At 34.9% G+C, this 25,988-nt stretch overlaps 1 protein-coding gene across 3 annotated transcripts in view; it reads left to right on the forward strand.

The window, feature by feature from the left end:
* The window catches only part of BRWD3 (bromodomain and WD repeat domain containing 3), a 192,900-nt gene that overhangs the window by 152,828 nt on the left and 14,084 nt on the right, over positions 1-25,988 (forward strand). For 2 of the 3 annotated variants that reach the window (XM_078065011.1, XM_078065012.1), the window contains 11 exons: positions 32-187; positions 853-973; positions 1,993-2,118; positions 2,208-2,286; positions 7,883-7,939; positions 9,186-9,326; positions 10,240-10,311; positions 12,138-12,290; positions 13,275-13,438; positions 13,806-13,903; positions 14,681-14,839. In XM_078065011.1, the coding sequence (XP_077921137.1) occupies positions 32-187; positions 853-973; positions 1,993-2,118; positions 2,208-2,286; positions 7,883-7,939; positions 9,186-9,326; positions 10,240-10,311; positions 12,138-12,290; positions 13,275-13,438; positions 13,806-13,903; positions 14,681-14,839 (1,326 nt within the window). The remainder of the gene's footprint in view (positions 1-31; positions 188-852; positions 974-1,992; positions 2,119-2,207; positions 2,287-7,882; positions 7,940-9,185; positions 9,327-10,239; positions 10,312-12,137; positions 12,291-13,274; positions 13,439-13,805; positions 13,904-14,680; positions 14,840-25,988) is intronic. The other variant, XM_078065013.1, reaches the window with a different exon arrangement.

The raw sequence follows: 25,988 nt of genomic DNA on the forward strand, positions 1-25,988 counted from the left end.
AATGATTTCTGATTTTTCATCTTATACATAGCTGCCTTTCCAGATGAAGTTGGTGCTGGTGTTCCTGTGTCCCAGGAGGAACTGACTGCTTTGCTATACAAACCCCAGGAAGGAGAGTGGGGGGCTCATTCCAGAGATGAGGAATGTGAACGGGTTATTCAGGGCATCAACCACCTTCTTTCCCTGGGTACGGTGGATGTGAAAGAATATTAGGAAGGAAGAAGGAAAACCAGCAAAATTTTAAGTTCTACAAAAGGAAATACATTTTTTCACTGTATACTTTTAACTTAAGAGGCACTTTTAATCAAGTGATTCTAGTTTAACATTAATATTTTGATATGTTTGGCCAATGTAATGACAGACAAATGTTTTCTATTCTCTGGGGGCTTACAGTAGTGAAAGCAGGCATATAATTGTCTTTTACTTTCTTGAGTCACTTTGGCTTTCTGGGTATTTCCTGAGCCTGACTTTGGATGAGTTTTTTGGTAGACAGTAGATGAGTAATATATTTTACTCACATGCCTAAGCTATATTATCTAAACTGTTTCACTTGAGCTGTTTGGCATTTATCTAGAAAAGACATCAGTTTGAAGTTAAACCCAGTTCTCTTTTAATTTGTCTCATTTTACCTGATTTGAACCAGTGTGTCATGCATGATTCATAGGTATTATGTCCAAATAAAGAGAATGACATTTTAACAATATTTGCCTAATATTTGCATAATTGAATCATTATTATTTTAGTAATGTAGTATATTGCCCTCCCTTCTTATTTATATATGAGTTTTTGTTTGTTAAGGTGAAATATTAATGTCTTTTATAACTACCTTTTTTTATTTTGGTAATATTACAGATTTTGCCAGCCCTTTTGCTGTTCCAGTGGATCTCAGTGCCTATCCCTTGTATTGTACTGTAGTTGCTTATCCAACTGACCTCAACACCATTAGGCGGAGACTTGAAAATCGCTTTTACAGGTCTGTTTAGTTTTATTATTTACTATAAAGTTCATAGCTTTACATCTTTTGTTTTCCTTTTTCCATAATGACACAGTGAGATCTGTATTTTCATAGTGTAAAATAATCATTCAATATACCCACTCCAAAATTTCTTGTAAAAATTTGGAACACTAATTTCCCTTTTTTCAATAGATTTCTCAGTCTTCCAGGGAAAGGAGGATATGGAATAAAGGACAGGGAAGAAATTTTGAGTAGCACAAATCACATGTGAAACAAAAACTACAGTTAACTTTAGTTTATAATTAAAGGCAGATTAAATAGTTTCTGGATTCATCATAATTAAGGTGCTATAGAAACTTGGAGCATGATTAAATCCCCTGTTGAGGAATTAGGCAGCAGTTAGATTTAATTACCAGCCCCAAAATGTGTTTAGATAAAGAGCCAAGTTATTTTTTTCTTCGTTTCATTTGGGAGTAGGGTAATTATGAGAGAGTGGTAGAGGGTAGCTTTTGGTACCTCTCTCACCCCAAAGCCTACTGTGTCCTAACCATAGTTATTCCAACATGAACTGATTATAAATATAACCAGTTGGGGGTATTTTATAACATTACTTATCATTTCATTTAATAATATATATCATAAAATAACTAGATAAAAATCTATCTTTTTCTAAAACCTGGTTTCTTTTTTTTCTTGATCTCATTTCTTCCCCTGAAAACTAAACATTCTTTTGACTTTATCAAAACACTGTTTGTGTTTATACTTATTTGGTTAAATCACTATTTACCAACAATGTCGTGGGTCAGTTCTTTTTAATATGAAGTCCAATGGTTCTTAATTCTTACCTGTACTTTAAATACTGTAACTATATACTTTTATTAGTGCACATTTGTTATACACATATATTAAGTCGCATACAGATAATAGAACACCTTTGACATACCATGATTGAGTGCCTAGCTGTTCTATGTTGTATATTCTTAGAATATACTTTAAATCATCAACCAAGAGTAACAGGGTATGTTTTTCTTTCATAGGAGAATATCAGCATTAATGTGGGAGGTGCGCTACATTGAGCATAATGCCAGGACTTTTAATGAGCCAGACAGTCCTATAGTTAAAGCAGCCAAAATTGTAACTGATGTCTTACTTCGATTTATTGGGTAAGAAGCAGCTTTATCTTCCACAAGAGCTGATTTCTGATTTAAAATATATATATATTGAAATGTTTTTTGACTTTCTTGTTTCTTAGGGATCAGAGCTGTACTGATATACTGGATACTTATAATAAAGTTAAAGCAGAAGAACTAAACAGTACTGATGCAGAGGAGGTGAGAATCACAGCATGATTAATAGGCATGAATTCCTTTTCTGTTTTTTGAAGTACAGTAAGTATTGTGTGTATTATAACTGGCTACGAGCAGTGAAACTGATTTCTAAAACCTGGCTGAGCACCTGCATCTTTTTATATTAAACTCTTTAACCTGTTTTTAGTTGTTATATACTAGAAATATAGTGGTGCTACAATTTTTAGTCAGAGACAGGTAGCCAGTTATCCTGTTTGACTCAGTGGGTTTCAGTGATGAGAAATCAACACTTCATTTTCCAGCCTTAAAAACAAGACAAAGCACTAAATATTTTAGAAAGAATGGTTAGTTTTTAGAAATTTTAATAGGGATTAATTTTCTATGCAATATGTGCAAAATATTAAAGTATTTTAAAGTTTCAGGTTTCAAAGTACATTTTTAGTGGTTTCATGGAATTGCTATTTAATTTCCTTTTTATGGGAATTTACAAACATAAGCCAGTTTTTCTTAATGAAATCAAATTAGTATTATCAGCAGACCTGCACATATCTAATTTCCCCACCTAGCCATATTCCCATTTTACATAAAACCATTTTTTATTGAAAGCTATAATAGAAGCAAAAATCAAGAAGAGGATGAAACAGTAATGGAATGTGATAATTCAAAAATCTTTAGTGGAAAACAATTCTCCCCAAGGATGAGTGACTCAAACATGCTAGATTCTATTTTAATGACTATTGTATAGAGATATTTTACATGTTTATATTGTCTGTACTGTTAATATCTAGAACAGTAAATCCCCAATTTTTTTCTCTTTAGTTGACATAACATATTAGTTTCAGAGGTATAACAAATGATTCTATATTTATATATATTAGGAAAGAATCACCAAAATAAAACTAGTCACCATACATATAGTTTTTCTCATGTGATAATAACTTTTAAAATTTACTTTCATATATTCAAGACAGTATTAAACTATAGCCACTATGTTGTACATTATATCCCCAAGACTCATTTATTTTATAACTGAAGCTTGTACCTTTTGACCCAGTACATGTATTTTGGCCCCCTCCCTCTAGTCCTCCCCATCTCTGGCAACTACCAATCTGTTTTGTGTATCTATAAATTATTTTTTGTAGATTCCACATATAAATGAGATTATAGATGCCATTCTCTGACTTATTTCACTAAGCATAATGTTCTCAAGGTCCATCTATTTTTGTCCCAAATGGAAAGTTTCCTTTTTATGGCTGAATAATATTCCATTAGGTATATATTACCATTTTTTCTTTATCCATTTACCCATTAGTGGAAACTTAACATTGTTTCTATATGTTGGCTATTGTAAATAATCTTGCAATGAATATGGGAATACATGTATCTTTTAGAGTTAGTGTTTTCATTTTCTTTGGAAAACCCAGGAATGGAATTCCTAGATCATAAGGTAGTTATTTTTTTTTTAATTTTTTGAGGAACCTCCATACTGTTTTCCATAGGTTACTCCAATTTACATTTCCACCAATAGTGCACAAATGTTCCCTTTCTCCAAATCCTAACCAACACTTGTTATTTCTTGTTTTTTTGATAACAGCCATTCTAACAAGTGTGAGGTGATATCTCATTGTGGTTTTGATTTGCATTTCCCTGATGGTTATTGATGTTGAGCACCTTTTCATGTACCGGTCAGTCATCTATATCTTCTTTGGAAAAATGTCTATTTAGATTCTCTGCCCATTTTGTTTGTTTTTGTTTATTTGTTTTTTAATTCTTTTATTTGAGTATAGTTGACACACAGTGTTACATTAGTTTCAGGTGTACAACATAGTCATTCAGCTTCTTTACATGTTATGCAATGCTCACCACAAATGTAGCTACCATCTGTCATTATACAACACTATTATATTATTGATTGTATTCCCTATGCTGTGCCTTTTATTCCTGTGATTTATTCATTCCATAACTGGAAGCCGGTATCTCCCACTCCCTTTCACCCATTTTGCTCATCAACTCCATCCCCTTCCCTCCGACAACCATTAGTTTGTTCTCTGTCCCAGTGTTGTTTTTTACTCTTTCCTGAAAATGTATCTGACTGTATAACATTGTATTATCAGAGTTAAATGTTATTGATATAATAAGGAAAACTCAGATATTTCAATTAGATATTATCCTCTTGAAACTAATGAAAAATTTATCATTCTTATTTCTGATAATTTCTCTGACCTTTCATATAAATGCATTTTGACTCAGGATTTGATGTAGCAAGAATTACTCCTCAGAGAAGCACTACTTGTGTTAAATGGAAAATTAAAAGTAAAATGTAATTCAACAACTTTATCTTTTTTTTTTTTTTTGGTGAGAACATTTAAGTTCTACTCTCTTAGTAAATTTCAATTATACAATACAGTGTTATCAGTTATGGTCACCATGTTTTACATGAGATCCTTAGATCCTCAGACCTTATTCATTTTGCTGAAAATTTGCTTTTACCAATCTCTCCTTATTTCTCTCATCACCCAGGCCCTGGCAACAACTTTTCTATTCTGTTTCTATGAGTTTGACCTTTTTTCTGGCTTATTTCACTTAGCATAATGCCCTCAGGGTCCACCCACATTGTCACAAATGACAGGTTTACCTTTTTTTTCTCAAGACTGAATAATATTCTATTGTGTATATATATATATATCTCACATCTTCTTTATCCATCTATCTGTTGAGGACACTTAGGTTGTTTCTGTATCTTGGCTATTGTGAATACTGCTGCAGTGAATATGTAAGTGCATCTTTCTCTCTTTGATATCCTGTTTTCTTTGCCTTTGGATAAATATCCAGAAGTAGGATTGCAGGCTCATATGATAGTTCTATCTTTACTTTTTTGAGGAACCTCCATACTGTTTTGTATAGTGGCTATACCAGTTTACATCCCCACCAACAGTGCTCAAGGGTTCCTTTTTTTCCATATCTTTATGAACAATTATTATCCCTTGTCTTCTTGATGATAGTCATTCTAATAAATGTGAGGTGATATCTCATTGTGATTTTGATTTGCATTTCCTTGATGATTAGTGGTATTGAATACTTTTTCATGTACTTGTTGACCATTTGGATGTCTTTGTAAAAATGTCTATTCAATTCCAATGCCCATTTTTATTTTTATTTTTTTAAGATTATTTATTTATTTATTTGAAAGAGAGAGAGAGCACAAGCAAGAGAGCACAAGCAGAGGGAGCAGCAGAGGGAGAGGGAGAAGCAGACTTCCCACTGAGCAGGGAGCCCGATGTGGGGCTTGATCTCAGGACCCTGATCATGACCTGAGCTGCTTAACCGACTGAACCACCAGGCGCCCCCAGTACCCATTTTTATTTTTATTTATTTTTTTTTTTTTTTAAAGATTTTATTTATTTATTTGAAAGAGAGAGAGAGAGAGCACATGAGAGGGGGGAGGGTCAGAGGGAGAAGCAGACTCCCTGCTGAGCAGGGAGCCCGATGCAGGACTCGATCCCGGGACTCCAGGATCATGACCTGAGCCGAAGGCAGTCGCTTAACCAACTGAGCCACCCAGGCGCCCCCCAGTACCCATTTTTAAATTGGATTTTATTTTTATTATTGAGTTGTATGATATTTTTATATATTTTGCCCTTATCAGATACAAGATTTGCAAATACTTCTCCCATTATGTATGTTGCCTTTTCATTTTGTTGATGGTTTCCTTTGCTGTGCAGAAGCTTTGTAGTTTGATATAGTCCAGTTGTTTACTTCTGCTTTTGTCGTTTTTTGTTGCCGTTGGATTTTGTCAAATCCAAAAAAATTCGTTGCCAAGACCAATGTCAATGAACTTAACCCCTGTGTTTTTTTTTTTTTTCCCCCTAGGGGTTTTATGGTTTCATGACTTACATCCAAGTCCTTAATCCATTTTGTGTTGAGTTTAATATATGGTATAAGATATGGGTCAAGTTTCATTCTTTTGCATGTGAATATCCAGTTCTCTCAGCACCACATATTGAAGAGACTATCCTTTCCCAATTGTATATTCTTGGCTCCTTTGTTGTACATTAATTGACCATACATATGTGGGTTTATTTCTGGGCTCTCTATTCTGTTCCATTGATCTGTATATCTTTTTTTTTTTTTTTATGCCAATACCATCCTGTTTTTGTTACTATAGCTTTGTAATATAGCTTGAAATCAGGAAATGTGAGGCCTCCAGCTTTGTCTTTCTTTCCCAAGATTGTGTTGTCTATTAAGAGCCTTTTTTGTGGTTCCATACAAATTTTAAGATTTTTTGTTTCTATTTCTGTGAAAAATGCTCTTGGAATTTTGGTAGGGATTGCATGTAATCTGTAGATGGCTTTGAGCCATATGGGCATTTTAATAATATTAATTTCTTCCAATTCATTACCACAGAGTATCTTTATTTATTTGTGTCTTCAATTTCTTTCATCAATGCTTTATGGTTTTTAGTGTGCAGATCATTCATCTCCTTGGTTAAATTTATACCTCAGTATTTTATCTCTTTTGCTGCAGTTATAAATGAGATTGTTTTCTTAATTTGGCTTTCTGATAGTCCTCAGTGTATAGAAATGGAACTTATTTTTGTATATTGATTTAGCATCCTGCAACTGTACTGAATTCATTTATTAGTTCTAACAGTTTTCCGGTGGAGTCTTTAGGGTTTTATATATGTAGTATCATGTCATCTGCTAATAGACATAGTTTTACTTCTTTTATGATTTGGATGTATTTTTTTTTTCTTGCCTAATTTCTGTGGCAAGGGCTTCCAATACTATCTCAAATAGAAATGGCTAGAGTGGGTATTCTTGTCTTGTTCCTGATCTGAGAAGAAAAGCTTTTAGTTTTTCACCACTGATCATGATGTTAATTATGGGATTGTCATATATGGCCTTTATTATGTTGAAGAATGTTCCCTCTACACCTAGTTTATTGAGAATTTTTATGATGAATGGGTGTTGCTGTCCTCAGAGTAGCATTCTTTGGGTTAAAATAGAAAATTAAAATAAAATGCAATTCAAATTTATTTTATTAGAATGGAGTACCAGTAGCTCATGAGCAGCTTTTATTTTCTCCTAGGCATTACCTATGTGCTTTACCACCACCAGCTGAATAATGGTGTGTGGGCCTTGCCTCTTTGTATTAAAAAACTATTGCTCAGAGGGATACTTAACTGAATCTTAAGTTTTAATACACATTCATATTTCCCTATAGAAAATAGATGTATTTCTTGAAATAGTAAAAGATTAATCATGAGTAATTCATGATTATAATATATTAAAGTAGCATGTCATATAGAATAAGTTATTTTAAATACTAACTTTAGGTATAACTTTAGATACTAGTCACTATACTTTTTTCTTCATTTCCTGTTCTGATTTAAAGAGAAACCTTGTTTACTCTTCCTCTCCCAATATATTTTTCAGTTTGTATCTAGCATATAGGCAAAGTTTGGAGTAATTGTTACCTCAAACTTTGTTCTGCCTGCTGCCTGCTCCAATGAGGGAGTTAATTGTGATTGTATTTGCCATTTCTTTGTAAATGTTTATCAAATTTGTAAGACTTTGAATGTAACTTAACATCTTTTCTCACTCTTCCCTTTTAATTTTAGGATACAGAATTGGTTGATTTAGATTCAGATGGTCCTGGTACTTCATCTGGAAGAAGGGTGAGTGAATAAAATAACCTGCTGAGAAGAAAAATTTTCAGGCTTCCTGTGTCAGGGATCCCCAAGACCAACTCCACCTGTTTGGAGAATTGCTATAAAGACTCATAGAACTCAGTATATATACTTGTAATTCATTGCTAAGGTTTATTACAGTGACATAATAAGGATATACAGCTGGATCACAGGGAAATAAACACAGGCAAAGTCTGGAGGAATCCATGTGTAGGCTTCTTTATGCTTTCTCCCTTCTTTGAGGGGCCATACAGAGCACACTGTTCTCCTACAATAAAAATTTAGCAATATATATGTGATTAGAGACTCAGACCCCAAGGAATTTATTGGGAACTGATTATATAGACACCATCTGACTAGCACATACCAAGATTCCAGACTCCCAGAAAGCAAGAAAGCATAGGAAAAGTCAGGAAAGCATGTGTTCAGTACAGATCACATTGTTTATACAGTATAGGCACAGCAAACCACCTATAGTATTTAGGAAATGGTTCAAGTGCCAAGTATCCAGAATGCCAACCAAAGGCCAACCTTACAAGCAAGCCCTGGTAAAGATGCCAGCCTCAGATCTGTTATGTTAACTCTGTTCTATACACTTCCCTCCATGGTAATTAGACAAATACTTGTTTTATATAAGGAAAATTTTCTTTGAAATACTGAAAGAAATCATATAAAAGGCATCAAATGGTAAAGGCTAGAATGTACCATGACAACAAAGGATATACATATATATACAGAACAGTGTATATATATATATATATATATATATATATACACACACACACATATATATATACACACACACAACGAAGATATATATACACATATACACACAAATACATAATATATAAATATATAGATAAATATGTATTAATATATATTTGAGTTTTGAGAAAATTATAATGCCATTGTCAAGTATATTTAACTACCAGCAACTATTAAGGCATTAAGATTATTAACCTGTAGAGAAAAAAGAATGTTCCTCTGTGTTTTATTTGTGGTTCAGATTTTCTTAAAATGAAAATTTAGAATACTAGAACTCTTGCTATTTCCATGAGTATACTGTCTAATTTTTATTGTATATATTTTTGTCAGGGAGAATGATGTCTAAACTAAGAAACTTAAATAGCACCTCCTCTATGTTACATAGATATATTAGCATAGGAAAACAGGAGAAAAATCAATGAATAGTTAAGGAAAGAGCTTTTATGTATAATTCTATTAAAATCTACAGGTCAAATGCCGAGGCAGAAGACAGTCTTTAAAGTGTAATCCTGATGCTTGGAGAAAACAATGCGAAGAACTGTTGAGCCTCATTTATGAACGTGAAGACTCAGAGCCATTTCGACAGCCAGCTGATCATCTGTCTTATCCAGTAAACATACACTTGTTTAAATAATTGCCAATATGTAATTTCCCACAAATGTACATGCTAAAATCTAGTTACAAGCTACTTTTCCCCTTTTTTCCTTTCTTCCTTCTTTCCTTCCTCTCTTCCTTCATCCCTCCCTCCTTCCTTCCTTTCTTGTATATCTTTTAATTGTGAAAGTGGGTAGAGTGATTAATCATGACTTTGAAATTCCAGTCATGTACTTTGTGTGTAAATTATATAGTTGTGAACCAAATTTGAATCTAAATATATTTGCAATTCCTTCCTGCTTTCATTTTGGATATTTGTTTAATAAGTTTTGCTAACTTCTAATACATTTCTACTCACTGGAGACCCCTGGTAACATATGTCAGCCCTGTTTAATTTATACTAAATGTGTTATCCAATATGATCACTTAGAGTAATCAATGTATGCCATATTACTTTTCATAAAAGATAAAAACATGAGAACTTAGATTATAGGATTCTTTTTTTAGGAGTGTATCTATTTATGTGTTGAATAACCATTAAGTGTAGATAGCAAATCTGTCTTAACTTTTTCAGAGAAAAGTTACAGCAGTATTTCGGAAATGCATCAGACCATCCTCTGAAATTAGTAAACATAAATATTTTCTGCATACACAGGTTTTAGTTGGGAAAAATATTGAAATAAAAAACAGAATTATGTTCAACAAAGCTCATTTTGTTTGTAGGGAGTTTGAGTAGAATAAATTAGTCTTGTGTTTCTCGTAGTAGAGGACAATGGTGAATGTAGAATTCCTTCATCTTAAAGTACAGTCAGTAAAAACCTAATTCCTATTTATGGAACTTAAAGCTTTTAAAATCATAATTGCATTGCAAATCTTGATATTTTGTTGTAGTAGTCTGGAAATACAATATTTCCTCTTTACCCTAATAGGGCCATCAAGAGCAAGAGGGAGAATCCTCAGAGTCAGTTGTCCCAGAAAGACAAGATCCATCTCTTTCTGAGGTAGACCTAGTATTCTCTTAAAAGACATACACTGGTTGTTTTGCAGTGTTTTACTTTTTAAAATTTCCATACTATAAATGAAACTTTCATAATTTGTAAAGCTGTTTTCCAACTCTTCTCACTCTCTTTTTATCTTTGATTTTTTTGGTTGTTTATGTTTTTGTTTTGTTTTTTGTGGGTTTTTTTTAAGTTTTTTTTTTAAGATTTATTTTTTTTAGAGCGAGAGAGACCATGAGCGGGGGGGAGGGACAAAGGGAGAGGGAGAGAAGCAGACTCCTCACTGAGTAGGGAGCCTGACACAGGGCTCGATCTGAAGACCCTGAGATCATGACCTGAGCCAAAACCAAGAATTGAACACTTAACCGATTGAGCCATCCAGGTGCCCCTATGTTTTTGTTTTTTAAATCAACACGTGTTTCCAGGTGTGTTCTTTGTGGCATCTGCATACATGTTTATTTGTTCCTATAGATCTAAAGTTACTGAAGTGGAGTAGAAAACATTAATTGCACAGTATGTCTGTATTGCAGCTGATTGTACCCACTGGGACTTCATTCAGCAACCTTACTGGATCTTTCGAGTTTTGGTCACATTACACAAGTTCCAACATATTTCCTCTATGAAAATCTTTGCTTCATAAGCTATGCTATGTTGGAATATACTTTTGGTTGTTATGATTTAAGACAAAAAAGATTTTTTTTTTTTTTAAGATTTTTTTTATTTATTTATTTGACAGAGAGAGACACAGCGAGAGAAGGAACACAAGCAGGGGGAGTGGGAGAGGGAGAAGCAGGCTCCCCGCCGAGCAGGGAGCCCGATGCGGGGCTCGATCCCAGGACCCTGGGATCATGACCTGAGCCGAAGGCAGACGCTTAACGACTGAGCTACCCAGGCGCCCCAAGACAAAAAAGATTTTTAAAGATAGATTAAGAGCAATTGTGGTCTCTTACACTTGGAAAAATATTTTCTCTTTTTTTATAATACTTTCCCTCTGCCCATTCTTCTGGCTCTTTGGCTTCTTCTTTGAAAGAAATGTGGTGATTGTTACTGAATGATTTTAAATGGGATGTGGGATCTAATACTATGGTTTTCGCTCCAAAATGGTTATTTATTGATGGTTATGGTATATGTAAGTATAAATTTTAGATTTCATTCCATATGATAAATGTAGGCATATCTTAACTAGACTTGACAGATCTAGGTTAAAATAGAGAGAATCTTCTCCCTTCCCTAATCAAAATCAAACTAATTCAAAATTTATGAGACTACAGACTTCCAATGAAGCACAAGTGTCATATTCATTAAAAAGCAAAACTATAGATGCTAGGCACAGACATGGCCAGTTTGACTTTGACCTTCAGCTAATGACGTTTTAGGTAGAATGCCCTCCTAGCTGGGAATATCTTGGAAATATGTAGCTAATTTGTGTCATGGAACTATTTAATTATATGTGAATAATCCCATCTTCTACCTTCATTGAGCACTTTGCCAGGGAATTGGAGGCTGCTTCAGCCTTTAAGCAAAAAATGGAATTATGTATTCTGTAGGGATAAAGCCAGTGGCTGTGCATTTTCTATTCTGTCTTTTGAGAGAATCATATGGTTATCGATTTCAGGGTGAAGGCTGACTCTCCCAAAGACCCCTGCTGTTTTCCTGAGTTACCAAAGGAACTCTGTTTAAATGAATGGTTTTGATTGGGGTAGATAGTTGGCAGATTGAAAAGCAGTGTGTTTATTTCATGGTGGATTGGTGATGCAAATCTCAGTACCATTGTATTATGTAGTATTGTTACCCAGCCTGTGTATTTAATAACACATTCTTCTTTGTAGGATTATCCAAATGTTATAGACACTCCTATGGACTTCAGCACTGTGAAAGAAACTTTGGAAGCAGGAAATTACAGTAGTCCTCTGGAATTTTATAAGGACGTTCGCCAAATATTCAGCAACTCCAAAGCTTATACCTCTAATAAAAAGTCAAGGGTATGAAAAAAAACAATATTAGGTGGATTAATTACTTAAGCATTTACATATATATGTATATCAGGTAGTTTTCTTTCATCAGTTTTAAAACTACTAAAAAAGTATATATTACAGTTATGACATGGTTACTGATATTTGATATTTTCCTTGTTTTGTCAGAACTTAAATATCTTAAGAACAAAAAATTAGTAATAATATTTTTTGGTTTTTGTAATCACTGGTATCTGATTAACTTTTAAATCATTTGTGCACTAAATATATACTTGCCCACTTTCACCTCATATAAGATGAATTTTCACTAATTTCTGCAGGCATAATTTTTTCACTTTTGGTTTACTTCCTACATATACATTTACATATGTTTATATACTATTTGAAACTGTAAGTTTCATATTTTGAAGCCTTTTTTCAGCTTATATATTATGAACATTTTCCCATGTCTTTATGACTCTTTGAAAACAGTTTTAATGTCTCCATAGTATTCTATTGTATGGTTGTTTTATGTTATTTAACCAGTGCCCTGGTGCTTGAGATTTAGGTGGTTTCTAATTTTTAACATTACATGAGGCCACAGCCTTCATCTTTAACATCTTTGAACATAATTATTTTGTGTGTGCAATTCTCTGATATATACTTACAATAAATTCCCAGAAGCACAATTATTACTGAAAGGATAGATATATTTTTAATATTTTTGGTACATAATGCAAATTGTTGTTTTAGAATCTTGTTCCAGTTAAAATACTCACTAGCAATATATAAGAATCTTTTTCCTACCCTTCCCAACATTGGATATGATCTTTTAAAAATCTTTGTTAATTTCTAGGTTAAAATGATATCTTATTTTAATTATTTAGGAAGAGTTTTTCAAGTGTATGAAATTGCACTTTTATTTTGTCTGAAAGGATAATGCTGATACTAGTCCAGGCATGTTTATACTTTTTATTTTCATATAATTAAAGTAGTTGCTTTTTACCTTTTCAGATCTATAGCATGACACTGCGATTATCTGCCTTATTTGAAAATCATATTAAAAATATCATCTCTGAATATAAGTCAGGAATGCAGAGTCAGAAGAGGAGAAGGCCACGATACAGAAAACGTCTAAGAAGCAGCAGCAGTTCATTATCTAGTAGCAGAGCTCCTAGGTATGTTACACTGATGTAGAATTTTATGTTTTAAGGCTTTTTATGTATATTACCTCATTTCTTAAAGTTTATTGAATAGTTTTAGAAGATCCAAAGATCAAAAAGATTTTTAAAGAACTCTTGTACTTCTGTAAAGATGGAGTTGGTAACCCAAAGCTTTGTTTATGTGGATTTTATTATGCCAAAAACTTTTTTTTTTTAGTTTTAATGATTGAAATTTAACTTTGTCATATTACCAATTTGAAGCATTTCACTTAAATTATAAGGCATTTCTTTGGTCAACTTAAGCATTTTGTATCATACTGTCTATCATAATATGTTGCTAATAGAAAAAAAAATGTTCATTGTTATATATTTTAAATTGTAGTCCCAAAGGGAAGCAGAAACAAATGAAGTTGCAGCCTAAAATTGACCAGAATACCTCAGTGTCTTATGCAAGGACTAGCTCTCCTTTCTCGTCTCCCGGTAAATGTCTTTTGTTTTTAGTGTTCTATATTTCAGTTTAATACTGATATTAAAGATGTAGAAGAGGCAGCATGATTTATAGTACAAAGAGCAATGGATTTGGATGTAGAAAAGTTGTATTTTATTCCCAATTCTTCTAACTGTGTGGCCCTGGGTAAGACATTAGGCCATAGAATTCAGTTTCCTCATTTTTAAAATGAAAGTGTTGAGACTAGATGAATTTTAAAGTCTCTTAGTTTTGGGACTCCTGGGTGGCTCTGTCAGTTAAACATCTGCCTTTGGCTCGGGTCATGACCCTGGGGTGCTGGGATTGAGTCCCATATCTGGCTCCTTGCTCGGTGGGGAGCCTGTTTCTCCCTCTGCCTGCTGCTCCCCCTGTTTGTGCTCTCTCTGACAAATAAATAAAATTTAAAAAATAATTAAAAAATAATAAAATTTAAAAAAATAAAGTGTTTTATTTTTAAAATTCTGTAACTATAGTTTTTAACTCTGTAATAGAGCACTCATTTACAACATATTTGCAAACACAAAAATTGAGGATTCGTTATCTGGGGAGGTGGTTTTCTTGGACAAGTTTTTCTGACATTCTGTGCTTAAAAACTTAATGATGTGATGAAACATTTGTTCTTAATACATTCATATTTCCCTCTTCAAACAACTTGTATTTTTGATGTTGGAGTACAATAACTGAGTGAGATACAGTTTTAAAATACAGCCTGTTTAATTTTTCTGAAAACATGATAATTATGTTAATATTACAGTCTTTTTAAATATAAGTTTCAGATGCTGCTGAAGGCCTTTCATTATATTTACTTGATGATGAACTGGATGGGCCATTTTCTTCATCGAGCTTCAGTGGATATAGCCGAAGTGGAAATAGCCATGACCCAGGGAAAGCCAAATCATTTCGGAATAGAGTTTTACCAATTAAACAAGGTAGGAAATAAATATGGACTGGGCATTTATTCTTTGTTCTCTTATGATGGCAGATGAATCATTTAAAAGCTGATATATTTACGTAGTAAAAATTAGCTTAATTATAGTTAATGACAATTTTAATGTTGTCAAATAAATTTGAATAAGATAGGATTTCATATCCACAATCAGGAACAGGCCATTAGCAGATTCCAATAACTATTTCAAAACATATTTTAGGTCTTTTAAAATAAAATATGAAATGAATAGGGAGGAAAAGAGATATTTCAAACCAAACCCTTTTTTAAAATTGAGATAGCCCTTAAAAATATAAGACCTACCTAAAGGTGATTTTGGAATGTTTTTTCTTTTGTTATTAATACAGTTTAATATGTGAAATACGTTTTTATTTTTTATAAATTTTAATGAAAGATTAAGTAGCATATCCATTGTTGTTGAACTATCAAATGACTTAAAAATGGACTTTCTAAAGATATATTTTAATTGGTTATATGAAAAATATTGAAACATTTGATTACTTTAAAATATTAGTACCTTTATTTTTCCTAATTTGTATCTTTATTCTCTTCTCTGATCGTGCTGCACGTTGCTGACTCATGCCACTTTCTTCTCTTTTTTTCCCCTCCCCTTCACTGTCAAGCAATTAGAAAGAATAGCTTGTATTTCTTACTTTTATTTTCTTTCCATCTAAAACTTCCTTTATCCTTTATTGTCTGGCTTCTGACCCCACCATTCTCCAAAACTGTTCTCCCCAGAATCACTTGTTCTCTTTAGTAACCAACCAGTGTTCTTTCCTTAGTCCCTATCTCCTCGATTTTCTCTATCTTTACATACTATTAAATACCCCCTCTAGGAACTCTACTGCCAGGCTTCTTTCCTGATTATCCTACATCTCTGTTTTTCTCACATTTCTATATTTTCTGTTTCTTTTCTTTGGCTGTACTTACCTCCTATTTGCAGAGTTTCCGACAGGTTTCTTGATTTGTTTTAGGCTTTTTTTTTCTTTTGGTCGTCTACAAATAATCTAATAAATATATCACTCATCTTTATGCTGATGACTCTCCAAATTCACATATCTAGCCCTAACATCTCTTTATTCTACCAGTCTCATTTCCAAGTGCTTCCTAAGATAATTTCCTTGGGTGCTTATTATCCATCTTTTCTGTCTCAAGCTTACTTCTATTTCTGCACTCACTATTTTAGTTAATGCCACCACCATCTTCCTAGTCACCCAACTTAAAATCTTGCAGTGTACTTAGACACTTCTTTTACCCCTCATATCTAGTCAGTTGCTAAGTTTTGTGAATTCTAAAACTCTAATACAACTTAAACCTTTTGTCTACAGTTTCTATTACTATCACCTTAGTCTCTAGCCTACTATATTAGTCAGCTTGGGTTGTTACAATATGATATCACAGACTGGGTGGCTTAAAAGCAGATATTTATTTTTAACAACTTTATTGAGATATCACTGACATATAAAATATTGTATATATTTAAAATGTGCAACTTGATGTCTTGATATATATATACATTGTGAAATGGTCACCACAATTAAACTAATTATAACATATCCATCACTCTACATAGTTACCCTGTGTGTGTGTTAAAAGTTAAGATCTCTCCTTTTAGCAAATTTCAAGTGTACAGTACAGTATTGTTATCTATAATCACCGTGCTGTACCTTAGATACCCAGAATTTACTCATTCTGAATAACTGAATCTTTATACCCTTTGACCAGTGTCTCCCCAATTCCTCTTCCTCCAGCCCCTAGCAACCACCATCTACTCTCTGTTTCTATGAGTATGACTGTTTACAATTATATATATAAGTGACATGCAGTATTTCTCTTGCCCTGTCTTCCTCATTTTGCTTAGCATAATGTCTTCCCAGCTCTGAACATGTTATCACAAATGGCAAAATTTCCTTCTTTGTAAAGTCTCAGTAATATTCCACTGCGGGGTGTGAGTGTGTGTGTGTGTGTGTATTACATTTTTTTACATTCATCTGTAGAAAGACATATAGATTATTTCCATATCTTGGCTATTGTGAATAATGCTACTGTGAACATGGGAGAACAAATATCTCTTGAAGATCCTGATTTCCATTCCTTTGGATATATATCCAGAAGTGGGGTTACTAGATCAAATGATAGTTGTATTTTTAATTTTTTGAGGAACCCCCATAAATATTTCCATAATGGCTATACTCATTTTCCCTTTTCTCCACATCCTTGCCAACAACTGTTATCTCTTGTCTTTTTTTTTTTCTTTCAAAGAAAGAGAACTTGGCCAGTAATATTTATTTCTATAAAACAAGGTGAGTGTACAAAAAGACCACCACAGGACCATGTGCATTCAGACATTTCCCATGCTCTGCATTTCCTCCCTCAGGAGCACTGTGCATGAGACCTGGGAAGGATGAGGGGTGCTGGTGCAGGGTGCCGATGGAGGATGGAAGAAACAGGACATAGACATGTGGTGTCATGCCCACAGCCACATTGGATGCTGTCCTTTCTTAAAAAGTATTTTAAATCCAGTTAGTTACCATACACTGTTATATTAGTTTCAGATATACAATATGTGATTTAACAGTTACATACATCACCTGGTACTCGTCACGACAAGTGCACTCCTTAATCCTCATCACCTATTTAACCCATCCCCCCACCCGCCTCCCCTCTGGTAACCATCAGTTTGTTCTCTATAATTAAGAGTCTGTTTCTTGATTTGTCTCTCTCTCTTTTCTTCTCTTTGCTCATTTGTTTTGTTTCTTAAATTCAACATATGAGTGAAGTCCTATGGTATTTGTCTTTCTCTGACTGACATATTTCACTTAGTGTATTACTCTCTAGCTCCATCCATGTCGTTGCAAATGGCAAGATTTCATTATTTTTTATGGCTGAATAATATTCCACTGTGTGTATGTGTCTTTGTGTGTCTCTGTGTGTGTGTGTACATGTACCGCATCTTCTTTATCCATTCATTATTCAATGGATACTTGGGCTCCTTCCATATCTTGGCTATTGCTGATAATGCTGCTATAAACACAGGGGTGCATGTATGCCTTTGTAATAATGTTTTTGTATTTTTTTTTTAAAGATTTTATTTATTTATTTGAGAGAGAGAGAATGAGAGACAGAGAGCACGAGAGGGAAGAGGGTCAGAGGGAGAAGCAGACCCCCCGCTGAGCAGGGAGCCCGATGTGGGACTCAATCCCGGGACTCCAGGATCATGACCTGAGCCGAAGGCAGTCGCTTAACCAACCGAGCCACCCAGGCGCCCATGTTTTTGTATTCTTTGGGTAAATACACAGTAGTGTGATTGCTGGGTCATAAGGTAGTTCTATTTGTACCTTTTTGAGGAACCATAATGTTTTGCACAGTGACTATACCAGATTGCATTCCCATCAGCAGTACAAGAGGGTTCCATTTTCTCCACAACTTCGCCGACACCTGTGTTTCTTGTGTTGGTGATTTTAGACATTCTGACAGGTGTGATGTGGTATCTCATTATAGTTTTGATTTGCATTTCTCTCACAGTAAGTGATGATGAACATCTTTTCATGTGTCTGTTTGCCATCTGGATGCCTTGATGTCTTCCTTGAAGAAATGTCTGTTCATGTCTTCTGCCCATTTTTAATTAGATTATTTGTTTTGGGGTGTTGAGTTTTGTAAGTTCTTTATATATTTTGGATACTAACCCTTTATCAGATATCACTTGCAAATACCTTCACCCATTCAGGAGGTTGCCATGTAGTTTTCTTGAATATGTCCTTCACTGTGCAGAAGCTTTTTATTGATGTAGTCCCAATAATTTCTTTTTGCTTTTGTTTCCCTTGACTCTGGAGACATATGCAGTAAGAAGTTGCTACAACCAATGTCAAAAAGGTTACTGCCTGTGTTCTCTTCTAGGACTTTCATGGTTTCAGGTCTCACATTTAGGTCTTTAATCCATTTTGAATTTGTTTTTATGTATGTTTTAAGAAAGTGGTCCACTTTCTGTCTTTTGCATGTTGCTATCCAGTTTTCCCAACACCAGTTGTTGAAGAAACTGTCTTTTCCCCATTGGATATTTCTTCCTACTTTATTAAAGATTAATTGACCATATAGTTGTGGGTTCATTTCTTGGTTTCTATTCTGTTCCATTGATCTGTGTTTCAATTTTTGTGCCAGTACCATACTGTTTTCAACACTACAGCTTTGTAATGTAGTTGAAGTCTAAAACTGATGCCTCCAGTTTTGCTTTTCTTTTTCAAGATTGCTTTGGCTATTTGGGGTCTTTGTGGTTCCATACAAATTTTAGGATTGTTCTAGTTCTGTAAAAAAGGCTGTTGGCATTTTGATCAGGATTGCATTAAATGTGTAGATTGCTTTGGGTACTATAGACATTTTGACAATATTTGTTCTTCCAATCCATGAGCATGGAATGTCTTTCCATTTCTTTGTGTCATCTTCAATTACTTTCATCAGTGTTTTGTAGTTTTCAGAGTCCAGGTCTTTCACCTCTTTGGTTAGGTTTATTCCTAGGTATCTTATTATTTTTGGTGTAATTATAAATGGGATTGTTTTCTTATATAGAAATGAAGCAGATTTCTGTACTTTGATGTTTTTATCCTGCGACTTTACTAAATTTGTTTATCAGTTCTAGCAGTTTTGTGTATGTGTGTGGAGTCTTTCAGGTTTTCTCTATACAGTATCATGTCATCAGCAAATAGTGAAAGTTTTATTTCTTCCTTCCCTATTTGGATGAATTTTATTTCATTTTGTTTTCTGATTGCTTTGTCTGGGACTTCCACTATGTTGAATAAAAGTGGTGAGAGTGGACAATCCTTGTCTTGTTCCTGACCTTAGGGAAAAGGTTCTCGGTTTTGCCATATTAAGAATGATGTTAGCTGTGGATTTTTCATATATGGCCTTTATGATGTTGAGGTATGTTCCCTCAAAACCTGCTTTGTTGAGGGCTTTTATAATGAATAGATGTTGTACTTTGTCAAATGTTTTTTCTGTGTGTATGGAAATAATCATATGGTTCTTATCCTTTCTCTTACTGATGTCATGTATCACATTGATTTGTGAATGTTGAACTAACTACCTTTGCAATCCATAAATAAAACCCACCTGATGATGGTGAATGATTCTAATTTATTGTTGGATTCAGTTTGCTACTATTTTATTGAGGATTTTTGCACCTATGTTCATCAAAGGTATTATATTGGCTTGTAGTTCTATTTTTTAGTGGTGTCTTTATCTAGTTTTGGTATCACGGTAAAGCTGGCCTCATAGAATGAAGTTGGAAGTTTTCCTTCCTTTTCTATTTTTTGGAGTAGTTGGAAGAGAATGAGTGTTTACTCTTCTTTAACTGTTTGGTAGAATTCCCCTGTGAAGCCATCTGGCTCTAGACTTTTGTTTGTTGGGAGTTTTTGATTACTGAATCAATTTCTTTGCTGGTTTCAGTATCTCCAGATTTTCTATATCTTCCTGTTTCACTTGTGGTAGTTTATATGTTTCTAGGCATGTATCCATTTCTTCCAGGGTTGTCCAGTTTGTTGGTATATATAGTTTTTCATAATGTTCTCTTATGGTTGTTTGTATTTCTGTGGTAGTGGGTGTTATTTCCCCTCTCTGTGATTTTACTTATCTGAGTCCTTTCTCTTTTTTTCATCATACTTCTGACTAGAGATTTATCAATTTTATTGATCTTTTTTTTTCCAAACAACCAGCTCCTGGTTTCATTGATCTGTTCTATTATTGTTTTAGTTTCTGTATCATTTATTTTTCCTCTAGTCTTTATTATTTCTTTCTTTCTGCTGGCTATAGGTTTTCTTTTTCTTTTTCTAGCTCCTTTAGGTATAAGGTTAGGTTGTTTATTTAAGATTTTCTTTCACCTTTAGGTAGGCATATATTATTATAAACTTCCCTCTTAGGACCACTTTTGCTGCATCCCAAAGGTTTTGGACCATTCTGTTTTCATTTTCATTTGTTTCCATGTATTTTTTATTTCTTCTTTATTTCCTAGTTGACCATTCATTGTTTAATACCATGTTATTTAACCTCCATATATTTGTGGTCTTTCCTCATTTTTTCTTGTGGTTGACTTCTAGTTTCATAGCATTGTGGTTAGAAAAGTTGCATGGTATGACTTTGATCTTCTTGAATTTGTTGAGGCTTCTTTTATGGCCTAATGCATGATCTGTTCTGGAGACAGTTCCATGTGCACCTGAAAAGAATGTGTATTCTGCTGTCTTAGGATAGAATGTTCTGAATATATGTGTTAAATCCATCTGTTTCAGTATGTCATTCAAAGCCATTATTTCCTCATTGATTTTTTGTTTAGGTGATCTGTCCATTCACATAAATGCGCTGTTAAAGTCCCCTACTATTGTTGTATTATTATCAATTAGTTCCTTTATGTTTGTTATTAATTGTTATATGTATTTGGGTGTTCCTATGTTAGGTGTATAAATATTTACAATTGTTTTATATTCTTGTTGAATTCCTTATTGTGTAGTATCTTTTGTCTCTTCTTACAGTCTTTGTTTTAAAACTAGTTTGTCCTTATAAGTATTGCTACTTTGGCCTTCTTTTGACATACATTTGTGTGATAGATTCCCTTTAATTTCAATTTGCATGTACCTTTAGGTCTAAAACGAATCTCCTTTGTCTGAGGAAAGCATCTGCATCCTAGAGACCATCTGGGAAGCCCTGGCTTTGGGTGAATGTACTAACCTCTGCCTCTAGACTTCTTCCCAGCCTGCTCCTACCTCCAGGTCCTGGGCCCAAGCCATGGCCTCCAGCCCAGCCCTCTGTCCCTGCTGCAGACTGGCTGCCCCCACAGCCCACGTCCCTCTATCCTGCCCATTTCTCCTGCCTAATGGGGTTTTGTGCAATTCGGGTGCTTTTCCATAAGTTGACCCTTGTATTAATAGAGCCTTTAGGAGATTTTTTGATAGAAACCAAGGACCTCCCTTCAGCTCTGAACAGGTTTTTCCCTTAATTCTAACCCAAAGAATTATGTGCCTTTCTAGTTTAGTCAAATTTGTGATGGCTTCTCCCCCTTTCCCATTCTACATTCTTAGTCCTGTGTTAGCTTCACGTCTCAGAAATGGTGAAATGTACATCAGTCCAATAAAATACGAAATAACCATAAATAAATAAATAAATAAATAAAATGAATCTCATTGTAAGCTGCTTACAACTGTAGATGGATCTTGTTTTTTTTTTTTTAATCCATTCTGTCACCCTGTGTGTTTTGATTTTAGCATTTAGTCCATTTACATTCAAAGTACTTATAGATATGTATTTAGTGCTATTTTATTACTTGTTTTATGGTTGTTTCTGAAGATTTTCTCTGATCCTTTCTTGTCTTTCTGTCTTTCATATCTTGCTGATTTTTTAAGTGATATATTTCTCTTTATTCTTTGCATATTTATTAGAGGTTTTTAATATATGGTTACCAGTACATTTGTATATAACCTCTTCTGTATATACAAGTACATATTAAGCTGATAATCCTTAAGATTGGACACATTCTTTACCCCCCTCCCCATGCTTTAAATATATGCTGTTATATTTTATATCCTTTTATCTTGTGAATTCCTTGCCTGATTTTTTCACAGAAATATCCATATTTACTGCTTTTATGTTTCCTACCTTTATATTGTAACTTTTGGTCTCTCCCTTCTACTCAGAGTCCCCTTAAATATTTCTTGTAGGGCTGGTTTAATGCTTATGAAACTCCTTTAGTTCTTGAAAGGGAAATTCTACCTCCTCTTCTGAATGATAGCCTTGCTAATAGAGTATTCTTGGCTGCAGATTTTTCCTATTCCGCTCCCTTCTGGCTAGGAAAGCGTCCGTTGAAAAATCTCCTGCTAGTCTTAGGCATTTTTCCTTCTATGTTACTATCTTTTGTCTTGATGATTTAAAAATTTTCTCTTTATCACACTACCATCAAGAGTGTTTCTCATTTCCTTTATTGTACCCTTCATCTCTGCTATGTTCTTCTTTATTTCTGTGTTAAGTTTCTCATTCATGTCTTTCACTTTTTTCTCAAGTCCATTGAGGATCCTTATGATGATTGCTTTAAATTCTCTATCAGGCATGTTACTTATATCTGTTTCGCTTCAATCTCTGGCCATGGCCTGGTCCTGTTCTTTCATTTGGGATAAATTTCTCTTTCTCCTCATTTTGTCTGCCTCTCTGTGTCTGTTTCTGTGTGTTAGGAAAGTCGCCTATGTCTTTTGCTCTTGAAAGTAGTGACTTTATGAAGAAGAGCCCCTGCAATGCCCTGCAGTGCAGAGTCCCCTGTTCACCAGAACTTGGCCCTTCATGAGAGGATCCTTTGTTTGTTGTTTATGCCCTGCTGTTGTGTCTGAGTCACTTTTCCTTTCAGTACAGTCATCTGAACTGACTTTCTGCCTTTTCTGGGCTGTGCCTGCTCTCTGTGGTATTAGTGGGACCCAGGCAGGCCAGCTCTGAGGGGGTGTGCCCTCCAGGGAACTAGGGGCATGACAGGGGTGTTAGCAAAATTTGTGCTGGGCTACTAGTTTTAAGTCGGAATCCTGAGGTACTACAGCAGCTGGGTCTATGCACCAGGGTAGCTGGGTGCATCACGATGTCTGTGGCTCAGTGTGCCCAGGCAACATGGCAGGGCTCAGCAGCTGAACATGGTGTGCTTTGGCAGCTGTGCACCTGGTGGCTGGGTGAGTCCCCGCAATGTTAATAAAATTTGCCCTTAGTCAAGGGTCCAGGCCAGCAGGCTTGAAGTGGGTAAGTCCTCAGGAGAACTTGTGGGCGTGGTGCACTGCTAGTGGGTTAGGTAGCAAGTATCTGTGCAGTCCCGCCTCCTGCACGTGGCCCATCGTTTATGCTAGGGGGCAGGGGAGGAAAATGCCACCTGCCAGCTCCCTCATTTTTGGAGAAGTCCCCCAACGTGCTCCAAAATCAGTATGAACACGTCTCCTTTTTGCCCCCGGGGTTGTATAAACCTGTTTTCCTGTTGCCTCCTGGTGCAATCTGCTATCTCTTTAAGTGTGGCTACCCAGGTATCACTCACCCTCCAGAGTTGCCCAGTGTTGAGTCAACTGACTTTTAAAGCTCCAGGCTCCAGGTCCCAGTGGTTAAACAAACACAGGAATTCAGCCCCTGTGGTTTTCAAGGCCAAACATTATGGGGATTAGTCTTCCCTATGTGAGCTCCTTGGGGCAAGGCCCCATTTCTCTGCCATCTCCACTCACATAGCTACCTTCCTCCAGGCAGGAGCCTCCCTCCACATTTATGACATTCCTAACCTTTTGGATGCAGCTTCTTCTCTATATTTAGTTGTGGAGTTTGTTCTTCCAGTCTTTGGATCACTCTCCTGTTTATTGACTTGGATGTGGATGATATCTACTGAAAACATGGAACAGGGTGAGCCTAGGGTTCTCCTACTCCACAATCTTCCCAAACTCCTCTCTCCTCTTGTCTTTTTTTTTCCTGTCTTTTTTTATATGAAGTTTTGTTTTAATTCCAGTATAGTTAACATACAGTGTTACATTAGTTTTTGGTATACAATATAGTGATTCAAGAATTCTATACATTACTCAGTGCTCATCATGATAAGTGTACTCTTTAATCCCCTTCACCTGTTTCACCCATCCTCCCACCCTCTGGTAACCATCAGTTTGTTCTCCATAGTTAAATGTCTCCTGTTTTGTCTCTCTCTCTCTCTTTTTTCCTTTGCTCATTTGTTTTGTATCTTACATCCCACATATGAGTGAAATTATATGGTATTTGGTTATCTCTGACTGACTTATTTTGTGTATCCTTATACTCTCTAGCTCTATCCGTGTCATTGTAAGTGCCAGATTTCATTTTTTATGGCTGATGAATATTCCATTATACATATATACCACACTTTCTTTATTCATTCATCTATCAATGGACAATTGGGCTCCTTTCATAATTTGGCTATTGTAAATAGTGCTGCAATAAATGTAAGGGTGCATATATACCTTTGAATTAATATTTTGGTATTCTTCGGATAAATACCTAGTAGTGCAATGGCTGAATAATAGGGTAGTTCTATTTCTAACTTCTTGAGGAACCTCCATGCTGCTTTTCAGAGTGGCTGCATCAGTTTGCATTCCCAACAACAGTGCAGGAGGGTTCCTTCTACTCCACATCCTTGCCAACATCTGTTGTTTCCTGTGTTGTTGATTTTAGCTATTCTGATAGGTGAGAGGTGATAACTCATTGAAGTTTTGATTTGCATTTCTCTGATGATTTGAGATGTTGATCACTTTTTCATATATATACAATAAACATTTATTTCCTCACAGTTTTGGAGGCTCAAAGTCCAAGATCAAGGTGCCAACAGGGCATCTGGTCAGGACTCTCTTCCTAGCTTGCTGATGGCTGCCTTCTTGATGTGTCATTACATGGGTTTTTCATTGTATATCCACAGACAGGAAGAGAGAGTGAGCACTGCTATCTCTTCCTCTTCTTTTAAGGATACCAATTCTAGTACTTCAGCGCCTACACTTATGACTTCATTTAATTTTAATGACTTCCTTATAGGATCTGTCTCTAAATACAGATACATTGGGGAATAGGGCTTTACCATATGTAACTTTTTAAAGTTTTTATTTAAATTCCAGTTATTTAATGTACACTGTTATATTAGTTTCAGTATACAGTATAGCAATTCAGCACTTCCATACAACACCTGGTGCTCATCACAACTGCACTCCTTAATCCCCATCACCTAACCCATCCCCCCACCAAACTCTCCTCTGATAACCATCAGTTTGTTCTGAACAGTTAAGAGTCTGTTTCTTGGTTTGCCTCTCTTTCTCTTTTTTTCCCTGTGCTCATTTGTTTGGTTCCTTCAGGTCCACGTATGAGTGAAATCATATGGTATTTGTCTTTGACTTATTTTGCTTAGCATAATACTCTCTAGCTCCATTTATGTCGTTGCATGAGTAATATTCCATTGTTTATGTATACCACATCTTCTTTATTCATTCATCTTTCAGTGGACATCTGGGCTTTTTCCATAATTTGGCTATTGTAGATAATATTGCTATAAACATGGGGGGGCGTGTATCCTTTTGAATTAGTATTTTGGTATTCTTTGGGTAAATACCTAGTAGTGCAATTGCTGGATCATA

Source organism: Halichoerus grypus, chromosome X (assembly GCF_964656455.1).
Source record: "Halichoerus grypus chromosome X, mHalGry1.hap1.1, whole genome shotgun sequence".
Classification (NCBI taxonomy): domain Eukaryota; kingdom Metazoa; phylum Chordata; class Mammalia; order Carnivora; family Phocidae; genus Halichoerus; species Halichoerus grypus.